Raw genomic sequence first — 26553 nt, forward strand, 5'->3', positions numbered from 1 at the left:
TAGAGACATTTTCCACCTGCCAGTCTAGCTCTGCCTTGTCCAGAAGGAATTCTTCCAGGCATGATTGATATTTGTCACAGTGTGTACTTTTCCTAATTGTATTTTAAAGGCTATTTAGATGGGTTTGATGTGTAGGATTTATGAAAACTTAGGATATTCTATTTCAGATAATTAACAGTTTAAAATGTAACAGAAATTTCTAACACTTGACTGTGTGACTGTTAACTGTAAGACACCAAACAAAGGGTGTTTTGTTTGCTTGGTAATCATGTCTTTGCGATTTCAGCTATATGTCTTAGTTAATTTTCTGTTGCTATGAAGAGACAATGACCAAGACAACTTATGAAAGAGATCATTTAATTTGGATGTTGTAGTTTCAAAGGGTAGTTGTCATGGTGGGGAGCATGGCAGCAGGCAGGTATGACACTAGAGCTGTGGTGGGGGTGGGAGGGAAGAAGAAGGGCAGGGGAAGGGGGAGAGAGAGGGATGGAGAGACGGAGAGAGGGAGAGAATTAGAAATGGTGTGGGCTTTTGAAACTTCAAAACCTACCACCAGTGACACACCACCTCCAACAAGGTCACACCCCCTAATCCTTCCCAAACAGTTCTGTCAACTGCAGAACAAGCTTTCAAACATATGGACTTATGGGGACCATTCTCATTCCAAACACATACACAGAAGAGCTATTCAAGAATATAGTACTAAATATATTTTTCATTTTGTGACTATTATGTATTTGAGTGACTTAACTTGTTTGCATTTGGATAGTTTTACAGTGAAGGCAAATTATTTCTTGGTAAACTTAATTTGTAGGTGTGTGTTTTATTTTGTTTTTTTGTTTGTTTTTGTCTTTACAAGGATGAGAGTCCTCACTTGCAAGTAATAAACATTTTGAAGACATCTCACATGCATCAGGAAGAGAGAATAGTAGTCTAGAGATCTATAGCCAAATTGAGAAGAGTGCTTAAATTGTTGGCATTATATAACAGGCCAGGAGTCTTTAAGGAGTCTGATTTTAAAAAAAAAAAAAGCTGTTATTGGTAAGCATGATAGAATGGAATTACAGGCTTTATAGCACTAGCCTTTCTACTAGCAAGTCAGGAACTTCCTGGTCTTGAGCAAACAAGTGCACATCTTTGTGTTTCATTTCCTTTTTTGCTGAGGTATATGAGATTGTAAAATACTATAGTACTAAACTGCCATGTTTTGTTTTATGATTGAAGGCTCTATAATGTGTGAATGGAAGAAATATGGATTAGGGATAGTATTCAGCTGGGTTTGACTTTTCTAAAATAGTGTTAGAGGCTTATTTAGAAGGATTCAAGTGTCCTGGAGGACTATGTCACAAGAAAGTTTAAGGTAGACTTCCTGCTGGTGAACAGAGCCTGTCTTAATTTGAGAAGAGCTGTGCTAGTTTCACTTGCCTGTTACACTTGTTGTGCTGTTACACTTCTGCTACCTCTCAATAGAAGGGAAAGGATGAGCGTAGGACACCAACTCATCGTTTCCCCAGACAGCTAAAGCTCATGAGTGAGGGTTTTTCTGGACTATGCTGATGTGTCAGGTAGTTCAGGAGTGTGGGACTGAGGGCAATTTATAGGAAACCAGCTCTATTCACCTTGTGTGTTAATTCCAGAATTATTATTATTATTATTATCTTTTGGCCATGCTCTATGTGAGCAGTCACTTTTGTCTGGCTTTGTTTTCTGTCTTTGGAGCTGGGTCCTCCAGCTACCTCTCAGGTTCTGTTTCTGATGGAGTTAAGCCTCAGTCATGATTAGAAGGGAAACATTAGTTTCCATGAGCTGAGTTGTAGTTGTATACTAAAAGAACTGTAGTAGTCACTTGGCTTGACTGTTGGTGATTTTTGACTTGCTATTTGTGCTTTAGTTTAATATGTTTTTTTGTTTTATAGTCTGGCTGAATGCCATTTATAGGAAAACTAAATATAGTAATACTGACATTCAAACAATTCTACATTCTGTTTCACATAAACAGTTAAAAATAAAGTTTGTCACAGTTAATACTCTTTATCACTTTATAAGTGTTTTGCTTTTTACAATAGATTACCCTAGTGCACTTGATCCTAAAGATATTTTGGGAAAATGAATCTCATATATGTAACTCAGTTCCAGTGTGAGATTAGAAATATGCCCTGAGGAGCAAACAAGAAAACTTGTTAAAATGTGCCTAGAAGAAGCTGCCAGCCTTGTTGGGCAGCTCTGTTATGCCAGTTGACTATTCACACTGTCAGTGGCCTGTGGTGTTACCTTGTAAGGTATTCAGACTCTGGAACACCTCTTCAGTCATTTACCTTCTTGATTTAAACTTTGATCATAGGAATTTTGTTGGTGGTTGTTTTTTTACTCTTTGGGCTCTTTTGGGGGGGGAGGCGGGGGCTCTGCCACCTACAGCTCCCAAATAAATCACACATAGAGACTTTTTCTTACTTATTATACCTGGCCTTATTTTGGGTTATTTCCAGCCAGCTTTTCTTAAATTATCCTCTCTACCTTTTGCCTATATACCATTATTTACTTCTTAATCTGTGGCTTGCTGTGCTGCTGGATGGCTGGCTCCTAGAGTCCTTCTTCTCTTAACTCATAGATCTTCTTTCTCTCTTTTTCTCCTTCTATTTATTCTCTTTGCCTGCTAGCCATGCCTAGCCTTTCTCTTGCCTAGCTATTGGCCATTCAGCTCTTTATTAGACCAATCAGGTGTTTTAGACAGGCACACATCTTCACAGAGTTAATCTAATGCAACATAAAAGAATGCAGCACATCTTTGCATCATTAAATAAATGTTCCACAGCATAAACAAATGTAACACATCTTTAATATTGTACAACAAAATTCCCTTGAACTTACAGACATTTATGTTTCTTCTCAGTTTTTAAAGTCTTAACAATTGTAATTGGTTGTCATTCCCTAGTATAATGAATATGCCTCTTCTGCTGTTATGAGTCCTGCCCCTAAGTGGTTTGTATACCCAGTGAGACTCTGTTGGAGAAAACTAATTTTGACTTTGTAAGTAGTGGACACTTGGGGATTGCTTCTAGGTCTACTTCTCCTTTCGGTACTGGGATCCCATTTGGCATGGCCCTGTGCAGTCACTGCCATAGTCTCTTTGAGTTCAGATGTACGCCAGGCATGTCATGTCCTGAAGGCATGGTGTCTTCCATCCCCGCTGGCTCTTAACTCTTTCTGCCTCCTCTCCCTCAATATTCCCTGAGCTGTGAGGGGAAGGGTTTGATGAAAACATCCCCTTTAGGGATGAGTATTCCAAGCTTTCTCACACTCTGCACAATGTATAGTTGTGGATTTCTACTAGTTTCCATATACTGCAGGAGGAAGCTTCTCTGATGATGGTTGAGCCAGATACTGATCTATTGGTATAGTGAAATGTCATTATGAATCATTTTATTTATGTGTTCCTTAAGCAGAACAATAATACTTGGTTTTCCTCCAGGCCCATGGCTTATCTAGTCTCAGGTTCTTGGTTACCTGAGCAATGTCAGACATAGCTCACAATTCATGGAGTGGGCCTTAAAGCCTGTCAGATTGTGGTTGGTTACTCCCACAACTTTGTGTCACTTTTGCATCAAGATATCATGTGGACAGGTCACCATTGTTTTATCATAGATCCATAGTAAAAGGACAAAGCCACCATCGACTAAAAAATTAAGAAACCATGAACCAGTCTTGTCTTCTAAGTTATATTCCTTAGGTATTTTGTCACAATGGTGAAAAGTTGACTTGTACACATGTAAGATAAAAAGTACACAAGATAAAAAGTGCAAATGCAAGTTTAAATTCCTTTTGTTTTCTATCCCTTTTCTTAATTAGTATGAATCTCTTTGAACTTTTCAAATGTTTACAAAATATGTGGTAAAATTTATAGATACAGCCTTATTAACAATCTAGCTGTATCATTTTAAAAATAGATGTTGGTTGTGCTATATATTCTGCCTTGAAACATGCTTTTTTTACTTGGAAGAGTGAATCTAGGAGCTATTTTATTATTCCTGAAAATCTGGAATTCCCTCTTTTCACAGCTTCCTGTGTATTATTTACTTTCTATTGTTGTGATAAAATACAATGACCAAGGCAACTTACAGAAGAGGGTGTTTACTTGGGCTCATGGTTCCAGAGGGATAAGAATCCATTACAGCAGACATGGCAGCAGGAATAGCCGAGAGCGCACATCTGGAACCACAAAGGCTAAGTAGGAAGAATGAAATGAGATTGGCAAGTGACTTTTGAAACCTCACAGCCTGTAGCTAGTTACGTACTAACTCCATCAAGACCACAGCTCCTAAACTTATCCAAACATCTCCACCAACAGGTGATAAAGTATTCAAATGTTTTAGCCTATGGGGGCCATTCTCATTCAAACAACCACTACATGCTATTTTATCTTATTTTTAAAAAGCATTTACTTCTTTTTGTTTTATGTGTATGGGTGTTTTGGGCTGCATGTATGTATATGCACTGTGTGTGTGCTTTGTGCCCACAGAGGTGAGAGGTGTGGGAACACTGGAACTGGAGTTAAAGATATTGTATGCCACCACATGGATGCTGGGAACTTAAATCCTCTGCAAGAGCAGCAAGTGCTCTTAACTGTCTCCCCATATCTCACTCCACTTAAAAGAAAAATGTACCATAATTTATTTAATTAGCTTCCTGTTAATAGATACTTTGTGTTTTATTAATTTGACAGTGTCCCCTAAGTAAAATACTATTAGAGGACTCACTGAATCATTATGTACATTTAAAATACTGGCATTTGTTGTTAGAGGTGAATCCCAAGTCCTGTAGTGGACACTTACAATAGCACGTATTTCTGTAATACTATTTTTCCCCTATGGAAAAGTTTAATTTAAAAATGAGATGTAGTAAGATGTCAACAATAATATGTCAATAATAACTGATAATAAAATATAGCAATTGCAACAACATATTTAATAAAATTGCTAGTATCTTCATTTGTGTTTTAGAGCCATTAGTATATAAAATAAAGGTTATTTAAATATGAGCCCTGCAATACCATGGCAGTTAATCTGATAACTGGGATGATTACTGAACAACAGCTGTCTATATCCTACATAGTATATGCAGTTGAAAGCTCGAGTTGCTTATGTCTATATTTTTCCATTTAATCTCTTTGGCCTTTGAAGGCATGGGTACCTGAAACAGCAGAAAGCTAAACCACAGACGAGAGTGGGATGCATTGGGGCAGGTGTGTGTGTGTGTGTGTGTGTGTGTGTGTGTGTGTGTGTGTGTGTGTGTGTGTGTGTGTGTGTTGTTACTCTATGCCAGTTTGTTTTGAGGGCAGTGAGATTCCCTGAACATTTATGACAGCAGGCATTGTTAATCTTTTTCTATTTTGTTCATAGAACAGGTGAACTCAGGCACTGCATTTCGTTGTTTTCTTTAGTTAATAAATGATATGAATGATGTATTATCTACTCATGCTCACTTGTCTTTCTCTTTCTGTGCACTGTATCTTAGAATACTTAGATTATTTGTTTTTCTTCTTTTTATCACTTTTTTTTGTCTTAACTGTGGTCTAGCACAAGACTAGCCAAACCAGCAAATTATAGTCTGGAAATAGATACATGTGTATCTACATTTTTATTGTCTAATAAAGATTAACATTTTTGAATTCATGGAGGAGGATAGATTGATGGATTGTCTAGTATGTATTGGTCAACAGTTTATCCATGTGGAAAATATTAAGCTTGTATCGTCCAAGGCTTTTCGAAGTTGTGTTCTGTTGTTCCGGTTTAGAGAGATGGGCATTTGAGTGATGAAAGAATACCTACTAGTGCTTACATTGGTAATAGAGCCAGCATCTGAAGCCAGGCTTCGTGTCAGTTACCCTAAGAGCACTCACTCTTTTGCTTATTACTTACTTTGTTAATGATTCTCAACCATATACATACATACATACATACATACATACATACATACATACATACATACATAATGGCAGCACATTATGTGTTGTATCTGGTCTGGCAGTGACCTTAGGTAGATTATCTAAGCCTCCTGGAAGACCTCTGTTGAACAGATTGTGCTGCCATGCAGAGAAGTGATTGATACTGGTGTGATGGAGTGGGTGAGCTGTGTGTTGTATTTTCATTGCACTATGCTTTTCCTGATGGTCACTTATTCTTGGTTTTGCTTTCTTTATCTTCATATGGGGATTCCTTGATGGACTAGAAATACTGGGCAATGGCAAATGTTTCCTTTCAGCTAAGAAACTATGTGAACTGTAGGCTCTGATTGAAACAGCCAAGATGGTGACGAGGTGAAAGGAAGAGGAATATAACAACACAGGGCAGGGAAGGTTGTGCCATGTTGCATTACTTTAGTCTGTTTCCACCCAGTGTGAATAAATGTTTTTAAAAATTACCAGAAACACAGTTTTCTTGTTCTAGAAATAGGTTGTTCAGATGTAAATAGATTTCTTAATTGGTCCAAGTAATAAAAATCCTGAGTCAGATATAGAGGAAAATGCTGAGAGATTAAAGGGAAGGAACAAGCCACCACCACACCTTACCTGTTTAGCATCTCCACAGACAGGAGAGTGAGTTCCTGTTTTTCCCTGTTTATTTCCTGTTTCTGCACATCTAGCTCACTTCCTGTTTGTCTGTAGAGACCTCCAGACCTCTTTGATTAGCTAGTGGAAAGTTTCATTTTCTGACTGTCAGACAGGCTTTTATTTGTACAAGCAAGATATCACCACATTCAGATGTCTTTACATTCCTGTTATGTTATATGTGTCTAAAATTTTTTTTATCATAAATTGGTCTCTCTGCCTAAGCGTGTTTTTTTTTTCCTTTGTCCTTTTTAATAAGTACTCTGGAATAGTTTGCATTAACTAGAACTACCTGTTGTTTGAAGGTTTCTTTAGTTTTCCTGTTAAAACTTTTGTGCCTAGTTCTCAGTAAGGGGTTTAATTTTTAATTATCATTTCAAGTTAACATTTAAGACTGGTCTAATTTGTTTTTGTCTTTTTAAAAGGTTAGTTTTTATCTTTTATATGAAGAAAAGTGCCTGTTTTGCCTTTCAAACTTGTAGGCTATAAACTGTGTAAAATATTCTAAAAATTAAGTCTGACCAGAAAGCCAGGCTTTAGTTTTCTTGATCAACCTGTCTTCTGTCATGTTTCAAATTACTGGTTTTTAAATACATTTTTTATTTAAATTTTTCTTCTTGATTGGAAAGGTTATTTTTCATTTCCTTAGGTTTTTTTGTTTTTTTGTGGACAAGAGTTAAGGAAAATATACTTACTAGTACTTATAAAAAATTATTTGTCTTAGGTTTAAGACATTTTACTTCCAGCAAGCCAATGCCTGGGTGCACTGTTGGGAATTTAACCCAGTGTCTTACTTATGCTCAACTTTTCCACTTGCTAGGCAATGTCCCCATACACTGATTTTTAATAAGAACATTGAGTTGTTTATTTTTTTTCTTTGTATTTTTCTTTGAACAGTACTTGGGCCACCAGCTGTGGTTGTTGATGGACCAATATATTATAGAAATGTAAATATGAAAATAGAAGATTATTGCTTTCTTTGCTAAGCAACCCAGTGGTCTCCCACATATTGGTGCTGAAATTAGTGCTGACTGGCTGAGCATAGTATACTACAGCCCAGAACTCCTGGGCTACAGGTGTATACCAAGCTGCTCCCAGCAACTTTTATGCATTTTTCCAAATTGTAGTGTGAACATGAACAAACAAAAGTAATGATTTATCCAGATTTCACAAAAAATGTATATATTTTTAGTGAGAGAGGAAAAAATCTCCCGCAGCATTCATAGAAACTTTTATAGATACTTTTATCAATCTGAAGCACTAGTCTTCATCTGTGCGCTGTCCCATACTGCCATCTAGTGTAGACTGTCAAGTGGACGTTTTTGATTATAGGTTTGTTAGTCTTTTACCCAGCATTCATACATACCATTAAGTAGTCTCAATGCAAGGTGGCTGATCATGTTTAGTCAGATATAAGGTATGGAAAAAGTATAATTTTAACATCTGAGTTCTGTAGGGTTTTTTTCTTGTTGTTTAGGAGGAGAGTAGTGCAAGTAGTTTGGGAGTGCATCTGTGGCTTTCCTTACTTAAGTTCTGCTTTTATACTGGGAATTGGGAAAGAGGCAGTGAAGTGTGACTTAAAAATATTTTCTGAAACCTGGACTTTTATTTGATTATATTGAGAAAAGGTTTTACTCTGGAGCCCAGGCTGGTCTAGAATTTACCATTTAGCCTATGCTGGCCCTTTTCTTTTGACTTTATCTCCAAAATGCTTAGATTTTAGACTAACACACCTGGCTCTGGATCCCCTCCATCCCAAGTGCAGGGGATTAAATGCAGGAATCCTCTAACACTGAGCTATATCCCCAGTCTTGCACTTCGTTTTAAAGAAGGTAATTTGAATTATTTTTAACTGTTTGTACACAGTCTTATTAATTCTTCACAACCATTTCAGTAAAGGAATTTGAGATAAGTATTGCTTAAGAACTCAGTGTGTGTTACAGCCTTTCTCAATGTTCCTTTACAACTAGTAAGGGATAAGCAGGCAGAACTAATGCTTTCATAAAAATGTATGAACCATAGTTTTACAATGCCCTAGTTGAAAGTTAAAAGTATATGAACTATGTTCTTGTCTCCCATTATCTGAAGTAAGTTCTTTAACATCTCTGGCCCTCACTTTTCTCATTTGTTAAAGGAAAATACAAATGTCTGTCCCCATTATGTCACAGAGTACTGTTAGAATTAAGTAAGATAAGAGTTAAATAATAAACTATCTTACCTAGTAGTCTTTGAAACATTTTAATCATAAATTCTTCATTTATTTGTGTGTGTGTGTGTGTGTGTGTGTGTGTGTGTACATTTGTACTTGTGTATTCCCATGCATATGCCTTGGTACATGTGGGGGCAGCAGAGGACAACTTGTGGGAGTTGGTTCCTCTCTTTGACCATGTGGGTCCTAGAGATTGAATCCAAGTCATCATATTTGATAGCTAACATCTTTACCTGCTTAGCCATCTCCGTGGCCAGCAATTCTGTTTCATAATGTGACATGTGAGAGAGTCTTACTGTGTAGTCCAGGCTGGCCTAGATCTGTGTAGTCCAGGCTGGCCTTAGCTCATGATCTTTTGTTAGAGGCATGTGTCACCATACCTGTATAGAAAGACAGAAGTGCTAAGGCAGAGGTTTGGTGCAGTCAAATTGTCAATCTGAACACTGAGGAATGTCACACTTGTTTTGATGACTGAGGGTGACAATGTTAGGATTGAGGTGGTAGGAGTGACTACAATATGTTTTCTCTAGAGAGTCTTTCCATCTTTAGTTTTCCTCACACCAAAAGAAATGGAAAATGCAATTCCAATCTTATACATATTCTGGAGCAATATTCCATCTGAGAGAAAATCATTTGTTTGAGAGTATAATTGAAGTGAGAGTTCAGTGCTGCTGTCATCCAAGACCCGGGTTTTTAACTGTATGCAAGCTTATCCTATTGGTGTAAAAGTCCTTGGCTTATGGGAAATATATATTTTGGAGTCATAATTGTGCATGAGATTTGCTTAGCAAATTAGCTAAATATGCTTGAAAACTAGTATGTTGATTCTGAAACTGTGGAAGGTGCAAGATATTAGTCTGTAGCAATGGTTCTCAACCTGTGGGTTGTGACCCAACCCTTTCACAGGAGTTACTTAAAACCATCAGGAAACCCAGATAATTTTACATTATGATTCAGAACAGTAGCAAGATACAGTTACAAAGTAGCAACGAAAGCAATTTTATGGCTAGGGGGTCACCACAACATGAGGAACTATAATTAAAGGGTGCCAGCATTAGAAAGGTTGAGAAACTATTCTTTAAGCTAGCATGTTGGCTTGACACAGTGACACACCTAAGCTTTGTCCTTACTCAGAACAGTGACAGAAAGACCAGGCTGTTCCTAATCATAGAATGCCTCATGTTGCTGTGTTCGGTGGAGTGATATGATGAGAAATAAACATACCTTGTGTTTGGTGTTTTGTAGCCAAAGAGAAATACTCACAGTTATGAAACCTGCAGTTTAGTTTAGGATACTTGTGCTTCTACCCTTTGCCATGATGGAGAAAGACCTTGCCCTAGAATTAGTGCACCTTTTCCAAGGAAAAATAAACCAAGAGCTCCAGCTCTTGTTTATTTGACAAATAAACAAACATACCAGAATGTGAACATATGGCTTAGGATGAGAGGCAAGGCTCTGTCTTGTGACAGTTTTATTACTCAGCCTTTCCTTTAACTCTGTGCCAGTGATCTTTGCTCAAAAATCCCCGATGATGCAAAAAATGTGGAAGTGTTCATGAAGAATTGCTTCTAACAAGTGTATGCTCTGATTTGAGTCACAGTCAGATAGGGCATGCATGATCCTGTTGTGGCCCTGGAGGATTTTTGTTTGTATGTTAATTTTTACATCTGTATACTATGAACACCATACTGAACTGAATGTGATTGTGTGTTTAGACAAGAATAAATCAGTGTAGGGTTATATTATTATGATTTTTTAAGGCTTGCCTGAGGATTCAGAAAAGCAAAGTTAGTCACAAGCCCTTAGAAGCCAGGCACGCACCTTTAATCCCAGCAGCCAGAAGCTAGGAGGTGATGGTACATACCTTTAACCCTAGGACTCAGGATTAAGAGATAGACGGATCTCTGTGAGTCCAAGGCCACCCAGATCTACACAAGAGTGAGTCAGTCTAAAAGAGAATTATAGCTCACATCTTTAATCCTAATATTAGTGAAGTATATAAGACAGAAGCAAGGTTTCAGATAAGGCATTCATTCTCCAGCCACACTGAGGAAAGATTACAGTCTGAGGCTTGGTGAGAGCTCATAGAAAGAGGATCAGCCCATTCAGCCTGAGGTAGATGTAAGAAGCTAGTGGGCAGCTGCTTCTTTGCTTTTCTGATACTCAGCTTGAAGTTTGAACCCCAATATCAGTCTCTGGGTCTTTTATTAACTTGTGTTACATCACTCATATAAGGAGACAGTGCTCTGCTGACTCTCACTTAGTAGCTACACAAAAATGCATGTCTGTCTCTAGTCTTTCTGTAAGAAATTTGAAGGCTAATTGGGTTATTGATATTTGACCCTTAGGCCAAAATTAGTGCTTATCTGCTTCTTAATGAAATTCGGTCTCATAGGTGTTTTTCTACCAATGCTCTAAACTAAGTAGTTGAATTAGTATTTTTAGAGTTGGGTATTAGGGGATGAAATGTTATGTGGGTGGATCATTTACTATTGCACAGCAGAACTTGTTCTCACATCTCTGTATCTCCTGTGGGCTTCTGACATGAAAGGAAGCTTGTTTATAGTCTATGGAATCAACACAGTGAATTTGCCACCATTATCTGACTGTAAAGGATGAATGAAAGAAGAACTCTCTGTGCTCTATTGCCATCTGTTGATTAAGCTTTGACAAATGACTATGCTGTGGGTGGAGTGTTGTGCTTTACTCGGCTTCATGCTATTGCCTTTCACACTTCCTGTGAAAAAGGACTTTTCTGAGTACTCGAAGCTTGCTGAGTAGAGTTGTATTTTTAAAAATTCTAATAACACTAGTGATGGTTGGTTTCCATGGTGATATAAAAGTAAAGCCAATACAGGAAACATCATTCCAAAGATAGGTCTGGAATGAATTTAGAAATATGAGCTTTGAAAGTTGTGCTATTTCTAACAAAGGACTGATATACTGTTAATTTGAAGGGAGTGAACATTACTGAGTTTTGTCAAATTTCTGTGGGTTTCATAGTTTGGTTTAGGTATTGCATAAACCACATGCATTGTCCAGGCCTGGGTGTAGGCTGTCTTAAAATTCATAGTTCATTTCCAGATAGTTTTATTGGATACCTTGCATCACCACCTAGAGAGTACCTCTGACAAAAAGGCCTCTGGGAAAGCAAACAGTTTAACAGTAAGCATTTAAGAAGGGAAAGTATAAATGTGTAGTCTTCAGATGTCTGAGAGGTGATTTCCCAAAGTACTCAAAGATGGATAGAATATACCTTTGTTGGAGATGGGAATTTGGATAGTGAAAGACAGAAGTAGAGATCATCCAGAGAGGAAAACTGAATATATAAAATACCTGCTAGGGAAGGTGAAACACATTTAGAAGATGCATTTGCTAAAAACCATTAGCTCCTTACTTGGGCCTACAAAGTTGAAGGTATAGAGATAAGTCATTGTCTTAAACCTGCAGTCACTTTGGGTTCCAGTCACTTGTCTGGACTGGGGGCATAAGGCTCAGTATTTAGAATGCAGTTAGGAATTGTATTGTTCTAGTAAAGTGGAAGTTGCAGGTCCTCCAGGATCCATGACCTCACTAGCACCTGGAGATTGGCTTGGTTTCCAGTACCAGGCTTGATTTTCCTCCTGTTGAGCAGATTTTCAATTCAATTAGAGAATGTATTGGTTTCTGCCAAGATTAACTTTAGGAATATCTTGTCATGCTGATCATATTTGTGGTTCATAGGCATCACAGAGGGTGGGGCTTTTTTCCATTGCCACCTTACAAGGCACCTGGTAGTTTTTGTTTTTACTATTTAGTTCTACCTGCTTGCTATATTTCATAAATATCATTTCTTTTCACCTCCTTTCCCCCCTAGTTCTTCTTGGGATGAGTGATTTTGTTTCCTAGTCTTTATTTTCCACTTTTAAAAAACAGCTTTAAAACTTTTTCTTCTGTTTCGGAAAATAGATTTTTAAGAATTTAACTTTAATACTTAATTTCAAGTAAAAAATGTACTAGTATCTTGTCTGCTTCTATCGTACATGGTTTTTAACTGTGGTTACTATTTCTCATCTTCCACACTCAGTGCCATCCAGGGTAACCATTCCATTGTTTTGTCTTGCAGAGGTAGGTATTATTATTCCTATACAGTTAAATTTAATTAGCTAGTGTGAACTCAGTGGCTTGATGCCTTCCTCAACATTTCTGTTTTCTGACATACTTTATTTTCTCATGCTAACTTTTCTTCTTCTCAAGTATGTATTACTAAAACTCTTTCAGCAAGGCTTTACTAGTGGAAATTCTGTTTTTGTTCATCAGAAAATACTTCATTTTGACTCATGTGTTTTGCATGGTAGTTTAGGTATGAATAAAATCTTGATAAATTTATTTTAGAAATTGAAGATATTCTTAATCTGCTCCATCTGTTCCTGTGCAGAAATTAGCTGTTCTTTATTTTCTTAGATGTTTGCTGTTTCTAGTGTTCTTACCTCCCTCCTGCAGTTCTAAATTTTTGTATGGAAATATTTCACTTTAGAACAAAGAATTAGCTTTTCTTGTTGAACTAGTCTATTAGAAACAGATCCCCACCCCCAGGTTTTGTAAGTAGTGGCTATTTATTTATATTGCTTACATTTCTGAAGGTTACCTTCATGGACTATATTAACAATTTTTCATTCATCACTTTTTAAAATAATTAAAATTTTTTTTGATATTACATGTAGTCACATCATTTCCCCTTCCCCTTCCTTTTTTTCAAGGCGTATCACCCCTGCCCCATGTGTGCCTTCATATTCACGAATACACATACTACTCAGCAGAATATGAAGATCATCTAAAATAGTTCACATCTTGGGACACCCACACACAAAATCTTCCCTCACTTTTTAAAAGACCTGTTTGCTTTGGCTTTCTCACTTGTTCTGGGTGAAAATTCAGCTGCTGTTTTTATTTTATCCATTTAGAAATAATGTTTCTTTAAAGATTGAATATCTTGATAATTATAGGCATGCTTGTGATATGCCTAGAACTGGTTTATTATGTTTGGGACTTACTGAATGCCTTATATTTGGGATCTTATGCCCTTTAAGAATTTTGGAAAGTTTTCATCAAACATTTCTTCCCCATTCTTAGATCCTCTCAGTATCCACTTTAAATCTATGGTTATCTCTCTGAAATACCCAAAAGATCTAAACTGTACTGATATTTGCTTCATTTTTTTTCCCTCATGGTATTCTGTTTATAATCTCTATATTGTCTTGCTTTCAAATTCACAGTGACTATGTTCTGCTACTATCTTTAAAAAATTGGTTTATTTTAAGATTGTCCTTCAGGTTAGCCTTGTTGTACCTGTATGTCAGAGATTTCATATTTTCTAAGGCTGGATAATACCTGTTACGATAAATCTTTCCACCAAAGGCCACCCGAGCCCCACCACCACGTGTGCACTTTACACCAGCTGCCCGCCCGAGTTAGGGCCCAAATTAATACACAGAAACTTGTATTAGCTTCAAATGCTGCTTGGCCAATGACTAGGATTTCCTCATCTGTTAGCTCAGTCTTAATTATCATAAACCTATATATTTTATAAGACGTCTTTTTTTTTTTTTTTTTTTTTGGTTTTTCGAGACAGGGTTTCCCTTTGGCTTTGGAGGCTGTCCTGGAACTAGCTCTTGTAGACCAGGCTGGTCTCGAACTCACAGAGATCCGCCTTCTTCTGCCTCCCGAGTGCTGGGATTAAAGGTGTGCGACACCAGCGCCCGGCTAAGACTTATCTTATAGAGGATGCCTTTCGCTGGCACCCTCTCTTGCCCGTGGCTCAAATGGCACTGCTGGAGGAGGAAGGGGAAAAGGGGACGCTTCCTGTTTCTTCTTGCTTAAATATGAGTCTCCTTGCTATGTCACTTCCTGCCTGTATCACCACTTCTCTACTACATTTTCCAGAATCCTCTTGGACTCCAAACAGAACTTTATTTAACAATCAATAAGATAAACATACACAGAAGTACTTTCCCCATCAAATACCCTTAGTATAAATAGAAACTATGTTCTGCTTAACCTTTCACCTGCTGATTTATGCTTATATGGCTTCTGGGTGTTTGTTTGTTTGTTTGTTTGTTTGTTTCTTTTTAGTGTTCTTGGAGAGCTTGCCTTCATTGGGGAAATATATACACGGAATGAAATGTACTGATTATGCTTTCATTTGAGGGTCACCATACTGCTTTCACACGGCCAACCCATTTTATATTCCTACTATTGCATAAGAGTTCTAATTTTTCTATATCCGTATTATCATTTGTTTTGTTTTGGATAATTTCTGTCTTAGCAGTTGTGAAATGGTATCTCATTTGTAATTTAAATTTTCAGGTATTAACAGTTGTAGTTTAGGTTTCTATAATCATTAATAGTGTTGAATATCATTTCGTGTGCTCATTGGCCATTTGTGTATTTGATTTAGGGATTTGTCTTTTTAAATCTTTTTACTCATTGTTAGAGAGTTTATTTTTGTTGTTTTCAGTGATGAATTAGAGAACTTTTCTACATACTGTTGATATTGATAGATATTATGGATTTCATACTTAGTTTATATTGTTTTGATTCCGTTTAAAAAAAAAGGTGTGTGTGTGTGTGTGTGTGTGTGTGTGTGTGTGTGTGTGTGTGTGTGTGTGTGTGTCTGTGGGTATGTGCAGGTACCTACAGAGGCAAGAGGCTGTGAGCTATCTGACATAGGTGCTGGGAACTGAACTCGGGTCCACTAGAAGAGAAGCAAGTATTCTTAATGACTGAACCATCTTTTCAGTTCCAAAAGCATGTTATGGGAAAGGAAGAGATAACCAACATTTTGTTTTGAGGCAAGGCCTCACAATGTTGGTCTGGAACTCTCTGTGTAGGCCAGTGTGACCTCAAAATCAGACTGCTGTGATTAAAGGTGCAACTGTGCTTGGCTTGATGCAAAGTTTTAGTGACATAAAATTTGTGTTATATATTCTTATGTCATTGTGTATCATTCCCAAGAAATGATTCCCAAATCTAATTTTGTGAAATGTTTTTGCTGGACAATTTCTTCTAAATTTTTCATCCTTTTTAGATTTTTATTTCATACCTTTGATTCATTTTGAGTTAACTTTTGTAAATAGTAGTTAGGTAATGATATGGCCTCTCATTCTTTTGCATATGGATGTTCTGTTTTCCCAGCACCATTTATTGAGAACACTATCCTTTCTCTATTGAATGGTCTTGATGCCTTTGTCAAAATCATTTAATCACATACATCAGGGGTTGTTTCTCTTCTTACTGCCCTAGTTCACTGTTCTGTAATGCTTGCCTGTATGTCAGTAATACACTGCTATGATTATTGAAGATTTCTAGTAAGTTTCAAACTCATGAATGGTGAGTTGCTCTGATTTTAAAGATTTCTTTGACCAAACACTGTCTTTGGAGATTGATAGGGATTGCGTTGACTCTATATATTGTTCTGAGGGAATAATATTGAGAGCTTTATAGTATTAAATTTTCTAGTATATAAGCATAAAATATCTTTTCATCTTTCTTGTTTAATTAGTGTTTATATCAGTATTAATACCACTGAAAACTGTTCCTATAATAGCTCCAGTTTTGTTGTGTTGCTGATGTCACAAAACTAAAAGTATAATTCTTTGCTACAAATCTTAACTTACCTTAAATCTTAAATAATTCTTAAATTGTTAAACAAACCTTAAATAAACTGGGTGTTGCTGGCACAGGCCTTTAATCCCAGCACTCGGGAGGAAGAGGCAGGTGGATCTCTGTGAGTTCGAGACCAGCCTGGTCTACAAGAACTAGTTCCCGGACAGCCTCCAAAGCCACAAAGAAACCCTGTCTCAAAAAAACAAAACAAAACAAAAAAATCTTAAATCATTCTTTTAAATGCATTAGTCTCTTAAATTATGTAGGTAGCAAAATATGGAATTGTTAACCAAAGTTAAAGCTTGGTTAGCTTTTAGTGTGACAATTTTTAATTGTTACTTTGGTCTTGTTTTGCTTACTTTTCTGGTTCTGGTTCAGAATTCTGAGCTTTGTGTATGCCCAATGTGCACTTTTTTACTGAGCTATATTTCCAACCCAGTAATTAGGTTTTTAAAATTTTTGTTTACACTGATTTGTTTTAAAGGATGAATTTCTTAAATCATGTACACAAGTGGATCCTTAACCAGGTATTACAGTTGTACTGGCTTATGTAATTGCACATGCTTTTACTTTTATTGCTATTCTTACTCTTTCATGGTTTTGTGTTAGTGTGTGCTATTCTTTTATTTTACTCTGTATTGACAGCCTTGAGCATTACCTGTAGGACAAATCTAGAAAGAGCATGTACTTCAGCTTTTCTGTATCTACAAACATTACAATTTGGGGTGTTCTTTTTAAGTTACTTGGGATCATCATCTGTGTGCACTATTATACTTTATTCCTGTTTTTTTCCCCTCTCTCAATCCCCTTCCTCCTCCCTCTTCTCCTACAGCTGGCCCCCTTCTTCCTGCAGTTGTTGTCTTTGCTGCTACTTACATGCCACTACATTTTCTGTTTCTCACCTCCATTAATATCTCTTCCTTCCCTTACACAATCCCTAGTTTCACAATGGGGGATGTCCTTCTGTACTATTCGGGCCAACAGTTTATAAATGCATATAAGTCTCTTGTGTCTATTTGAGGCTAATTGGCTGCAGGATCAGGCTGGAAAGAAACTCCAGCAACAGTTTTATGACCAACATACATACATGCAAGCAAGCATGCATACATACATACAAACATACACACATGTATAGTTAGTTATACATGCATAAGTTTAAATTAGATTATGCATATGAGATAAAACAGAATATTTGCTATTATGGGTTTGGCTTATTTCACAAACAATGATTTCAAGTTTCTGTTTTTATGCATGCCATGATTTTAGTGGTTTTTTAATGACTGCTGTATATATTTGCCACATTTTCTTCATTTATCAGTAGGCATCTAAGATGGTTTTATTTCCAGGCTAATGTAAATAGTAAAGCTATAAATATGGATGTGCAAGTTTTTGTTGTATTTTGATTTAGAGTTCTTCTGACATCTACACAAGAATGGCATATATAGATCATGTGGCAGTTAGTTCTATTTTAAATTTTCCAAGTAATCTCCATACTGATTCCATGGTGTTCCATTCTAAATTGACTTTTCTACAGGGTGAAAAGAATCACATGAGAAAAAAAGAAAAAATTATAAAAAGATGACATGGTGGATCAACTTCTTCCTGGTCCTTTGGAACTGGAGACCGTTAGATACATATCTAGATAAAGAGTCTCTCAGTATGTGTTGTGTCTGATAGCCCCAGGAACTGACCTCTAGTGGCCATTGGAATGTACTGACCTCTGGCACTCAAAGGTTCTGATGAATGGTTGCTGATCACTTAAAGACTCCTTGTCTGTAACCCAATAGAGTCTTTCTGGATGCTTTCAAGATTGTCTTATGGAAGTTTGACTCATGTCACTAGTCCACTCATGTGGATCTCTTCATGTTATTGAGGTTCTTTTGCATCTTGATCTTCTGGTCATTCTTCAAGCCTGGGAAGTTTTTGGTATTTGTTTCTTGAAATTCCATTGCTCTCTTTTTTCTCTTTTCCTTGTTTTGGACTCCCACCCATACAAATTCATACATTTGATGATATCCTGGACTCTACCAGGGCATGTTACTTTTCTTCAATACTTTAGTCTTACTCTTTCCTATCCCTCTGATCCCTCTGATTTTCCGTTGTTCTGTTTTCCTGTTCAGTGACTCCTTTGTTGCCTGCTCTGACCTGCCTTTGGCTCCTTTAAATAAATTTTCCGTTTCAGCTATCCATTTTAGATATGCAATTTGATTTTGCTTCTTTTTCGCTTAAAGCATCTCCTTATTAGTGTTTTATTTCATTTACAGAGAGTTTTCTGGATTTTCTTCACATCTTGCTCTGATTCTTAGAGTGTCATTGATGCGGTTGTCTGGTGTATGTGCCATGAGGTCTTTTCCAAGGGCAGTTCTGCTGGTAACTTACTTCCCTTGCTCCTTCCTTTCTTGTTTTTCATATACCAGTGTGTTCTCAACGGGAACACAGCTGATAGAAGGAACATACATATTAAAGAGCCCTTTATTGAGTTTGCTTACATAATGTGGTCTGGGTGGTCGAATAGTGGCTGTCTCACACTGGTGAAGCCAAGCATTTGGTAGTTGTTCATCCTGTGAGACAGCCTCTGCTGTCTCAATCTGGTGCTGAAGGCTTGGAGGATTCCTGGAGAGTTGCTGATCTTAAGTCTGCAGTGGAATTCCAAAGAAGTCAGTTCTATTATTGGAGAAGGAATGCTGTAGCATTAGGGTAGATGAATTTATCATCAACAGTGTGGGCAAGCAGGCAAAAAACAAAGTTACCTTTCTCCTGTCCTTTTATCTGGGTTGCCATCAAAAAGTGCTACTCACATTTAGTGTGTGCCTTCCTGCTTCAAGAAAGCCCCTCACAAGGGTGCCCAGCAGCTTGACTTTTAGTTGGTTCCACATTCAGTTAAATTGTCAATCAAAATTCGCCACCAGAGATAGAGATCTTGTTCTTCATAGCAGTTTTAATTAGTTCCTTTAAATATTTGAGGATATAATCTAACTAGAGGTTACTTTTTAGAGAAATGTGAACATTGGTGAGGTACGGTCTCTGTTCTTTACTGCCAAGCCCCAGTCCACTGAGTGTAGCTTGTATGCATTCAGTGTCTGCCTTCACAGCTCTGTACTCCTCCCCCTGCTGCTAGTGCCTTCCTGCTTTTGCAACTCAGTAAGCTCTCTGCATTCCAACCTTCCTAAGCCCTGGGGACTAGCTGCATTATGCTCTGTAACAGACTGGACTCTCTTCCTTGGCCCTTTTCAGTTTTTCTGTGCCATTTCCATCTTAGCAGTTGAGTGTCTTCATCACCTCAGAGGGATGTTTCTCAGCGCTTACTGCCTTTTGAATGCTCCTCAGCCATAGAGATTCTTGCTTGAAGAGGCTCCCTACTCTCCCATAGGCCCCTCCATATTCTGCTTTGTTGATTCCATAGTCTTGGTTCATACTTGTAGGAAACAAATTGATGATTAGACATCAATAGGTTCTGCTGCTGTGCCTTGTTATTACAGTTTGTCATCTTTAGCCTGCAGTCTCCTAATACTTGGCTGATTCTCCTTGTCCTGTGTAAGAAAGAGTATCAGACATCCAGGCCCATGTTTGTCTCCTGCCTTAACATAAGTCTTGTCTTGGGAAATTATTTAGGCTTCTTTTCATTCTTAAGTCTTTAATTTTTAAAACTGCCCTTGTGCCATGAAACTAGGTTATTCATTGTTACCTTGCATTGTTACCTTGCGAATGTCTTAATATCTGAAGATTTAAATAACTTCCTCTGACACTATTCACATAGTGTATATTTTCTTAAGTAGAGCATTTTTTACAGCATTAACTACAATGACATGGCATTTGTGAAGGGTTTCTTAAGTGCCATGTGACTTGAGAATAGGTGTCACTAAGCAGGTAGATTACTTTCACTAAGCAGGTAGATTACTATTACATGGTCACTTATTGTTACTTTTGAACACAAGGTCCTACTTTAGGGAATAGTTGTAATTTCACTTCCAAATTGGAGTCAGGTGTACCACATGAATGTGTCAACCAAATAGAGTATAGGAAAAATAATAAAGATAGCAGCATGATGGATGCTGATACTTAGCCTAGATGCTGGCATAGGGAAGAGTAATCAGATCTCTAGCATACTGTTTTGGATATATACACCTCATCTAAAAACAATTTGTTCTCAGCTGTTTCCCATGCTCACATGTGGGCCTAATATTGCTGATTTTCTGGTTGTTTTCCAATAGAAGCCATAAATCTGTTTTTCATATGAGGCCTTATAGCTTCTATATACTGTTAGCAAACTCAAATAGAAATAAAATAAAAGCCAATGTTCAGGACCAAATGGTAAGTCTGAAATTAAACATGGATATAGGCTAAACCATTCTCTTGCAGCCAGTTTGCCTTCCCTGGGCTATTTGCCTTGTCTGGGCTATTTTTAAAGTTGTCATGGCATCTCCCAGTTTACAGTTTAATGCTTTTGTGCTTAATAAATAAATAAATGGGATAAAGTCCTGTTTATGTAACAGTAACTTGCCTTTTCTTTTGTGCAGTTGTGCTAGTTAGATAAAAGGGACAAAAAGAATTCATGAAAAATTTTTTTTTAAATTCTGACTTCCTCATTTCCCCCCTTTAAGCTGTAGTCTTCTCTAAGCACATCTTACATAAAGGGTTCAGGTATTATTGTACACTTAGTTTATTCTCATTAGTGGATCATGACTTTCTTGTTCCTTTTTCTCTGTGACACAGCTTTCATTATCAGAAGAGCAGAATGAAGTAATGAAAAATGGCTGTGACTCTAAAGAGCTGGTCTACCTCGTGCAGATTGCCTGTCAGGTAATTCTGAGGACACATCCTCTACATAGAGCTCATTACCCAGAGTGACTAGTAAATTGCTTACTACAATGTAGTTCTCATATTGCTTAATCTACAGAAAGATGCTCCTGTTGAAATATAATTGGACTGTGAGTAACTATTGCAAGAAAACAAATTGATATCTTTTTTTAAAAAAAAAAAAGTGTCATCTTGCAGTGTACCATTGAGGTTACAGTTATATACCTTCTTAGATTTGTAGAAGTTTCTGACACTTTGGAGTACTGAGTAACAATGAGTGCTAACACTGTGCTTCTTAGCTTTTCATATCAGCACTTCTAAACACCAGAGTTGAAGCCATCAGTTCAGCAGAATCAGTTTTAATATACAACCTTAAGTAAAAGTATTTCTTGCAAAAGAAATATGAAATTTATTGACTAAATTAAATGAGTTGTTGATCATGTCATGTGATAAGAGGCAGTTTGTCTCTGCCTCAAGTTCTTCCATAGCAGTGATTCTCAGCCTGGGGGGTCTCATATCAGATATCCTGCATGATATTTACAATTCGTAACAGTAGAAAAATTAGTTATGAAGTAGCAATGAAATAATTTTATAGTTGAGGATCACCACATCATGAGAAATTGCTTAAAGGGTTGCACCATCAGGAAGGTTGAGAACCACTGCGCTATGGTTTAACAAAATGTATTCATGGTTTTGTAGCTTGCTTCTTGTTTGTTCATATTATAATGTGAGGGTATTCATCGTGGCTTGCTCATAATGAGATTTAAAATATCCATTTGAAATAAGAAGTTCCTTCATCTAGTAAACATTGAGCATAAACATATTTCAGATTCACTTCTACACTCACAGAGCGTAGTTAGTGAATTGGTTATTGGAAAGCAAATGTTGGGAGGAAGATTTTATTCTGCATGTAATTTTTAGTTTGGGGGAGAAAATAAGATACAGGATTTCTGTATTTTTAAAAACATAGTACTCATATTCATGAAGTTAAAAGTTAATGAGTCTGGAAGATTCTGTTGTTTATATTATATGAGGAATATGTAAATTCTTAGATACAGTTTTAAACAAAAGTTTTTAAAATTAAGTACTTTTATTTTTAGGTGTTAAAAGAGTATTGGATATAGAATTCAGCTTGTATATAATTAAGATGTGTTTCGTTTGTTACATGCCACCCCAGTTTCTTGGAGAAATAATGGAGTTCTAAGTTCTATGTACTGTTTCATAAAATGATTTGTTTAGAGAGGTACTTTCTTATTTCAAGGCTTTGATAACATATAAGATATGAACATTTGCATTTGATGCTTTTTCTCTTTTAAGTTAATAGAAGCAACTAGTACTTAGTGATACACAAACTTCATTTGAGACTGGGTCCAAGATGACATTTGCCCCAGTCCTGTTCATGATTGTGTACTTTTAAAATTTACTATATGCAAACACACGCATGCACATACACATGCATTCACACATGCGCTGGTTTAATCTTGGTGATTTGTGTAAGCCAAAACCAGGACTTGTATTTTTGGTGGTGAGTCAGAATGTGAATGACTAGCATCAGGTGACTGATGAGACCCGATGAAAAAAAGGAAAGAAAAAAAAAATCAGGAAAGTCTCAGGCCCTTGCTGGTTTGAGGTTTGGCCTTATTAAGAGAAATAGTAAGTTGATTTTTAAATGCAAATTTTAAGTGCTTTTCTAATAAACCAGTACTACTAATATAGGAATAGAAATCTTGTGTTCTTTATCAATAAAACATGGTTGGTATGTCTGGAATGAAGTTCTCCGTTCCCCTGAAGCCTAACTCATCTTAGTATCTCTTCTTATCATCAGCCATACTTTAAATGCATAATTATTACATGATTGCACTTCTGTGTATTGCTGACCTAGATGTTAGCTAGTTTCCTGGCTGCAAATGTTCTGTCAAACTGCTTAAAACATTTTGGATCAATAGTTAATAGTATTTATTATACCAGAGTGATAATTTACTACACGATAATGATGCCATTCCTCTCTTTTCTGCCTCATTGTATATAATTACTGAAGCATCCCATGGCTTAGTTCAGTAGACTCACCACAATTTGTCAGCCATAAGCAATATTAAATGAGAATTTAAAAAAATATTTGAAAGCCTTACTACTGAACATTTTACTTTTGCAAACAAAGAAAGTGAGGTTCACAGTAGTAAAGTAAAGCTATATGGAATCCTAGCAGCTAGAGCTTTGAACGAGCTCAGCTTCTGACTGCTGTCTTTACCTACTTCTTTGCAATGTTCATTCCAGAATAGATTGGAGAAACTGATTAGTCCTAGCAAGATAAGATCACTATTTCACACTGCAGTGGGTAGTAATTGTCTACTTGACCCAATCTAGAATCACCTGGGGAGAGGGTCTCACTGAGGGATTGTTGACTAAAGGTTGGCTGTGGGCGTATCTGTTGGGAACTATCTTGATTAGGTTAATTGATGTAAGAAAGACACAGGCCACTGTGGGCAGCACTATTCCCTTCCTTTAGGTCCTGGACTGTGTAAAAGTGGAAAAGGTAAGTTAAATAATAGGCATCATGCACTCATTTTCTCATTACTCCTTACTGTGGATGTGACATGGCTAGCTGTTTTAAGTTCCTGCTACCTTGATGTACCTGCTATGATGGACTAAAACCTGGTATTGTAAAATAAAATAAGCCATTTCTGCCCTAAATTGTTTTTTGTTTAGAGTATTTTACCAGAGACAGGAATGAAACAAAGATTCACACTGATATAATCTGTTTCAAGAGATGTTCATTCATGCGTTTTATAACTCTGCTAACTGATATATTTTAACAATATATACTTAAATTTCTTGTTAAACTAAGTAATTTTGTATGTGTATGAGTGTCTTGCCTTCATTTTATATGTGAATCTCCGGTATGTCTGGTGCCCTTGGTAGTCAGAAGAGGGCATTGGATCCCCTAGAACTGGTTGCTTGCTGCCAATTGGATACTGGAATCTAAACCCAGGTCATTTTCAAGGGCAGCCACTGCTAATCACAGAGCCATCTCTCCAGCCCCAGGTTCTTTTTATTTATCTAAAATTCTTGATCTGTCATCTTACATTTTCTCTTGTTTTATTAGCTAGGAAGTAGCAAATTAAAATGGACTAGTCTTTTATTTTCTGTAGATTGTGACACTAATTTCTTTGGGTATTATCTTTGAACCTTTTAAATGTATCTTTGTCTGCTCTTTACAGTTTTTATTTCTTTTAAAATTACGAGTCTAGCGGTATAAACTGTGCCTTCTATATAGAATGAACCAAAATTCATTTGACATTTCTTGACTAACTATGTGCTATATTCATATGACGTATGTTGCTTCATTCTTACAACAGCTGTGTGAGATAGATGGTCTGTTTTCTGTCTTGTAAGTAATACAACCAAGACTTGGGGATGTTAATACCTTCCACAATGTAATCAAAGAGATACCAAGATTTGAACCCAAGTGTAGTGTGGTTGGCTGTTTTGCTTTGGAAACTTTATCATTTTCTGGTTTGATTTGTACTGTAAACATTTCCCAAATGCTAATAAATTTCAGAAATATATTCAAATGACTGGCAGTCTAGTTTGTTGGCCTGGCATTAGAGGGCAGATGTTGAGAGAAGGTGTTGTGTAACAGTTTTTTTTTTTTTTTTCCTTTCTCTGAGATTGAAACATTTCCTCCTGAAGTGAAGTTCCTTAAACAGGAAGATAAACAACTCAAAATAGCTTCAGGAAGTCCCTGAAACTGACCAGACTCACTAGACCTCTCCCTGTCAGAATAAACAATAAAAGACAGAGCCCATCTCAGATGATGCAGAGCTAAGGTGGGGGACACCAGAAAAACCTCTCAAAACAGTAGAGGCTGTAAAGCAGACTCTGAGACCAGACCAGCTGCCTGGAAGAGGTCCAGCCATTCTGATGGATCTAGAAAGGATACCCTCCAGCCTGCTGTTAATCTGCCTGTAGGCTGTGCAGTGTGCTCCAGGTTCCTAGCTTTGTGAGATGTCACCCAAGCTGGGATGGGCCTTGGTAATGCAGAGTCAAAGTGACTCTTTGAGTCATTTCTTCTCCTGTAAATAACCCTCACCCATATTTCAGTAGGTAACTTCAGTAAAACTTACTGTTTCACCAACCTGGATGTTGGTGGTGTCTCTACTGTGGTCTGTCATGGGATCTTTATCTGGGATGAGTAGGTAAGTGTGTTGTATCTCCCAAGGAAAACTTTTGTCACACAACAGCGGGTGTATTTTCTCTTACCCTCTTTCTTATCTGCATGCATGCAAGCACAGGTGCAGGTTAAATCCTAGAGCCCTCCAGGGAGATAACTCAGGCCAAGGGGGTGCAAGAGTGTAGCTTTCATGATATAAAAATATTAACATAATCTGCCAAGGGCCCAAAGCAAGCACACAGGCACAGATACCAAGTCAAACAAATGCAATTATCTGTTGAAGTATAAGTCTGCTGTGAATTCACCATGGGAAAAGTACTTCCAGATGCCTTGAAGACCAGGTCACAAATCCTCCGAGTCCTCTTCCTTCTTGTTAACATCATCTAAATTTCTCTTAACTAATATGTGCCTTAGATCCTCCCATTCTTCTCTCTTCATTCTGTCCTATCCTTATGAACAAACACATCAACTACACTGGAAGAGGAAACACTGCTTTCTTTGTGTCTTGTTTATTGCTGTGGATGGGGCACTTCTGAAAATGATGTCTTTTTAAGAAAGCCTTTGCCCTGGGGAATTTAGGAATATTATATGGAAAATAAGAAGAAAACTCTACTGTCTTCCATGTTGAAAATTGAGTAAGTTTTAAAAGGTCAAAATTCAGTAAACACAGACATCAATTATAGATAATTTCACTACATAAAATGATGCTTAAGTGTTTAAACTTTACCATTTTTACAACTGAATTTAGGTTTCAGTTCTCTGAGAGGGGCAAACACGTGTCTCTCCCAACAGAGGGCCATTTATCAACAAATTTCATTCAGGGACAAGGGAGACAACAGAAGCAAGGCTGGAGTCGGCACTATAACGTCTCAAGGACAGTTCCTGCAAGCCCCTTGAAACTTAACCCAAGTATGTCCAAAGACAGAACCTCAGCCAATTAAAAGTATACTAATGTACTGCAGCTTGTTTAACCAGCTATGTTTGAGATGACCTAACCGTCCCTAAAATCCCCCCTAGCTGTGCTTAAAAGGAGTCTGCATGTTCCTCTGGGGGTGGTCGCCATTTTGTACAGGTGAATGAAATTGCATATGCTGGTATAGTAAGTAATAAATGATTTTTGCTGTTGTA

General features: G+C 37.2%; 1 protein-coding gene across 4 annotated transcripts in view; it reads left to right on the forward strand.

Annotated features, from left to right (window-relative positions):
* Positions 1 to 26553, forward strand: part of Arhgap32 (Rho GTPase activating protein 32) — a 225773-nt gene that overhangs the window by 110383 nt on the left and 88837 nt on the right. For all 4 annotated transcript variants that reach the window (XM_027411761.1, XM_027411762.1, XM_027411763.1 and 1 more), the window contains one exon: positions 21171 to 21257. In XM_027411761.1, the coding sequence (XP_027267562.1) occupies positions 21171 to 21257 (87 nt within the window). The remainder of the gene's footprint in view (positions 1 to 21170; positions 21258 to 26553) is intronic.

This window comes from Cricetulus griseus, chromosome 4, assembly GCF_003668045.3.
Source record: "Cricetulus griseus strain 17A/GY chromosome 4, alternate assembly CriGri-PICRH-1.0, whole genome shotgun sequence".
Taxonomy (NCBI): domain Eukaryota; kingdom Metazoa; phylum Chordata; class Mammalia; order Rodentia; family Cricetidae; genus Cricetulus; species Cricetulus griseus.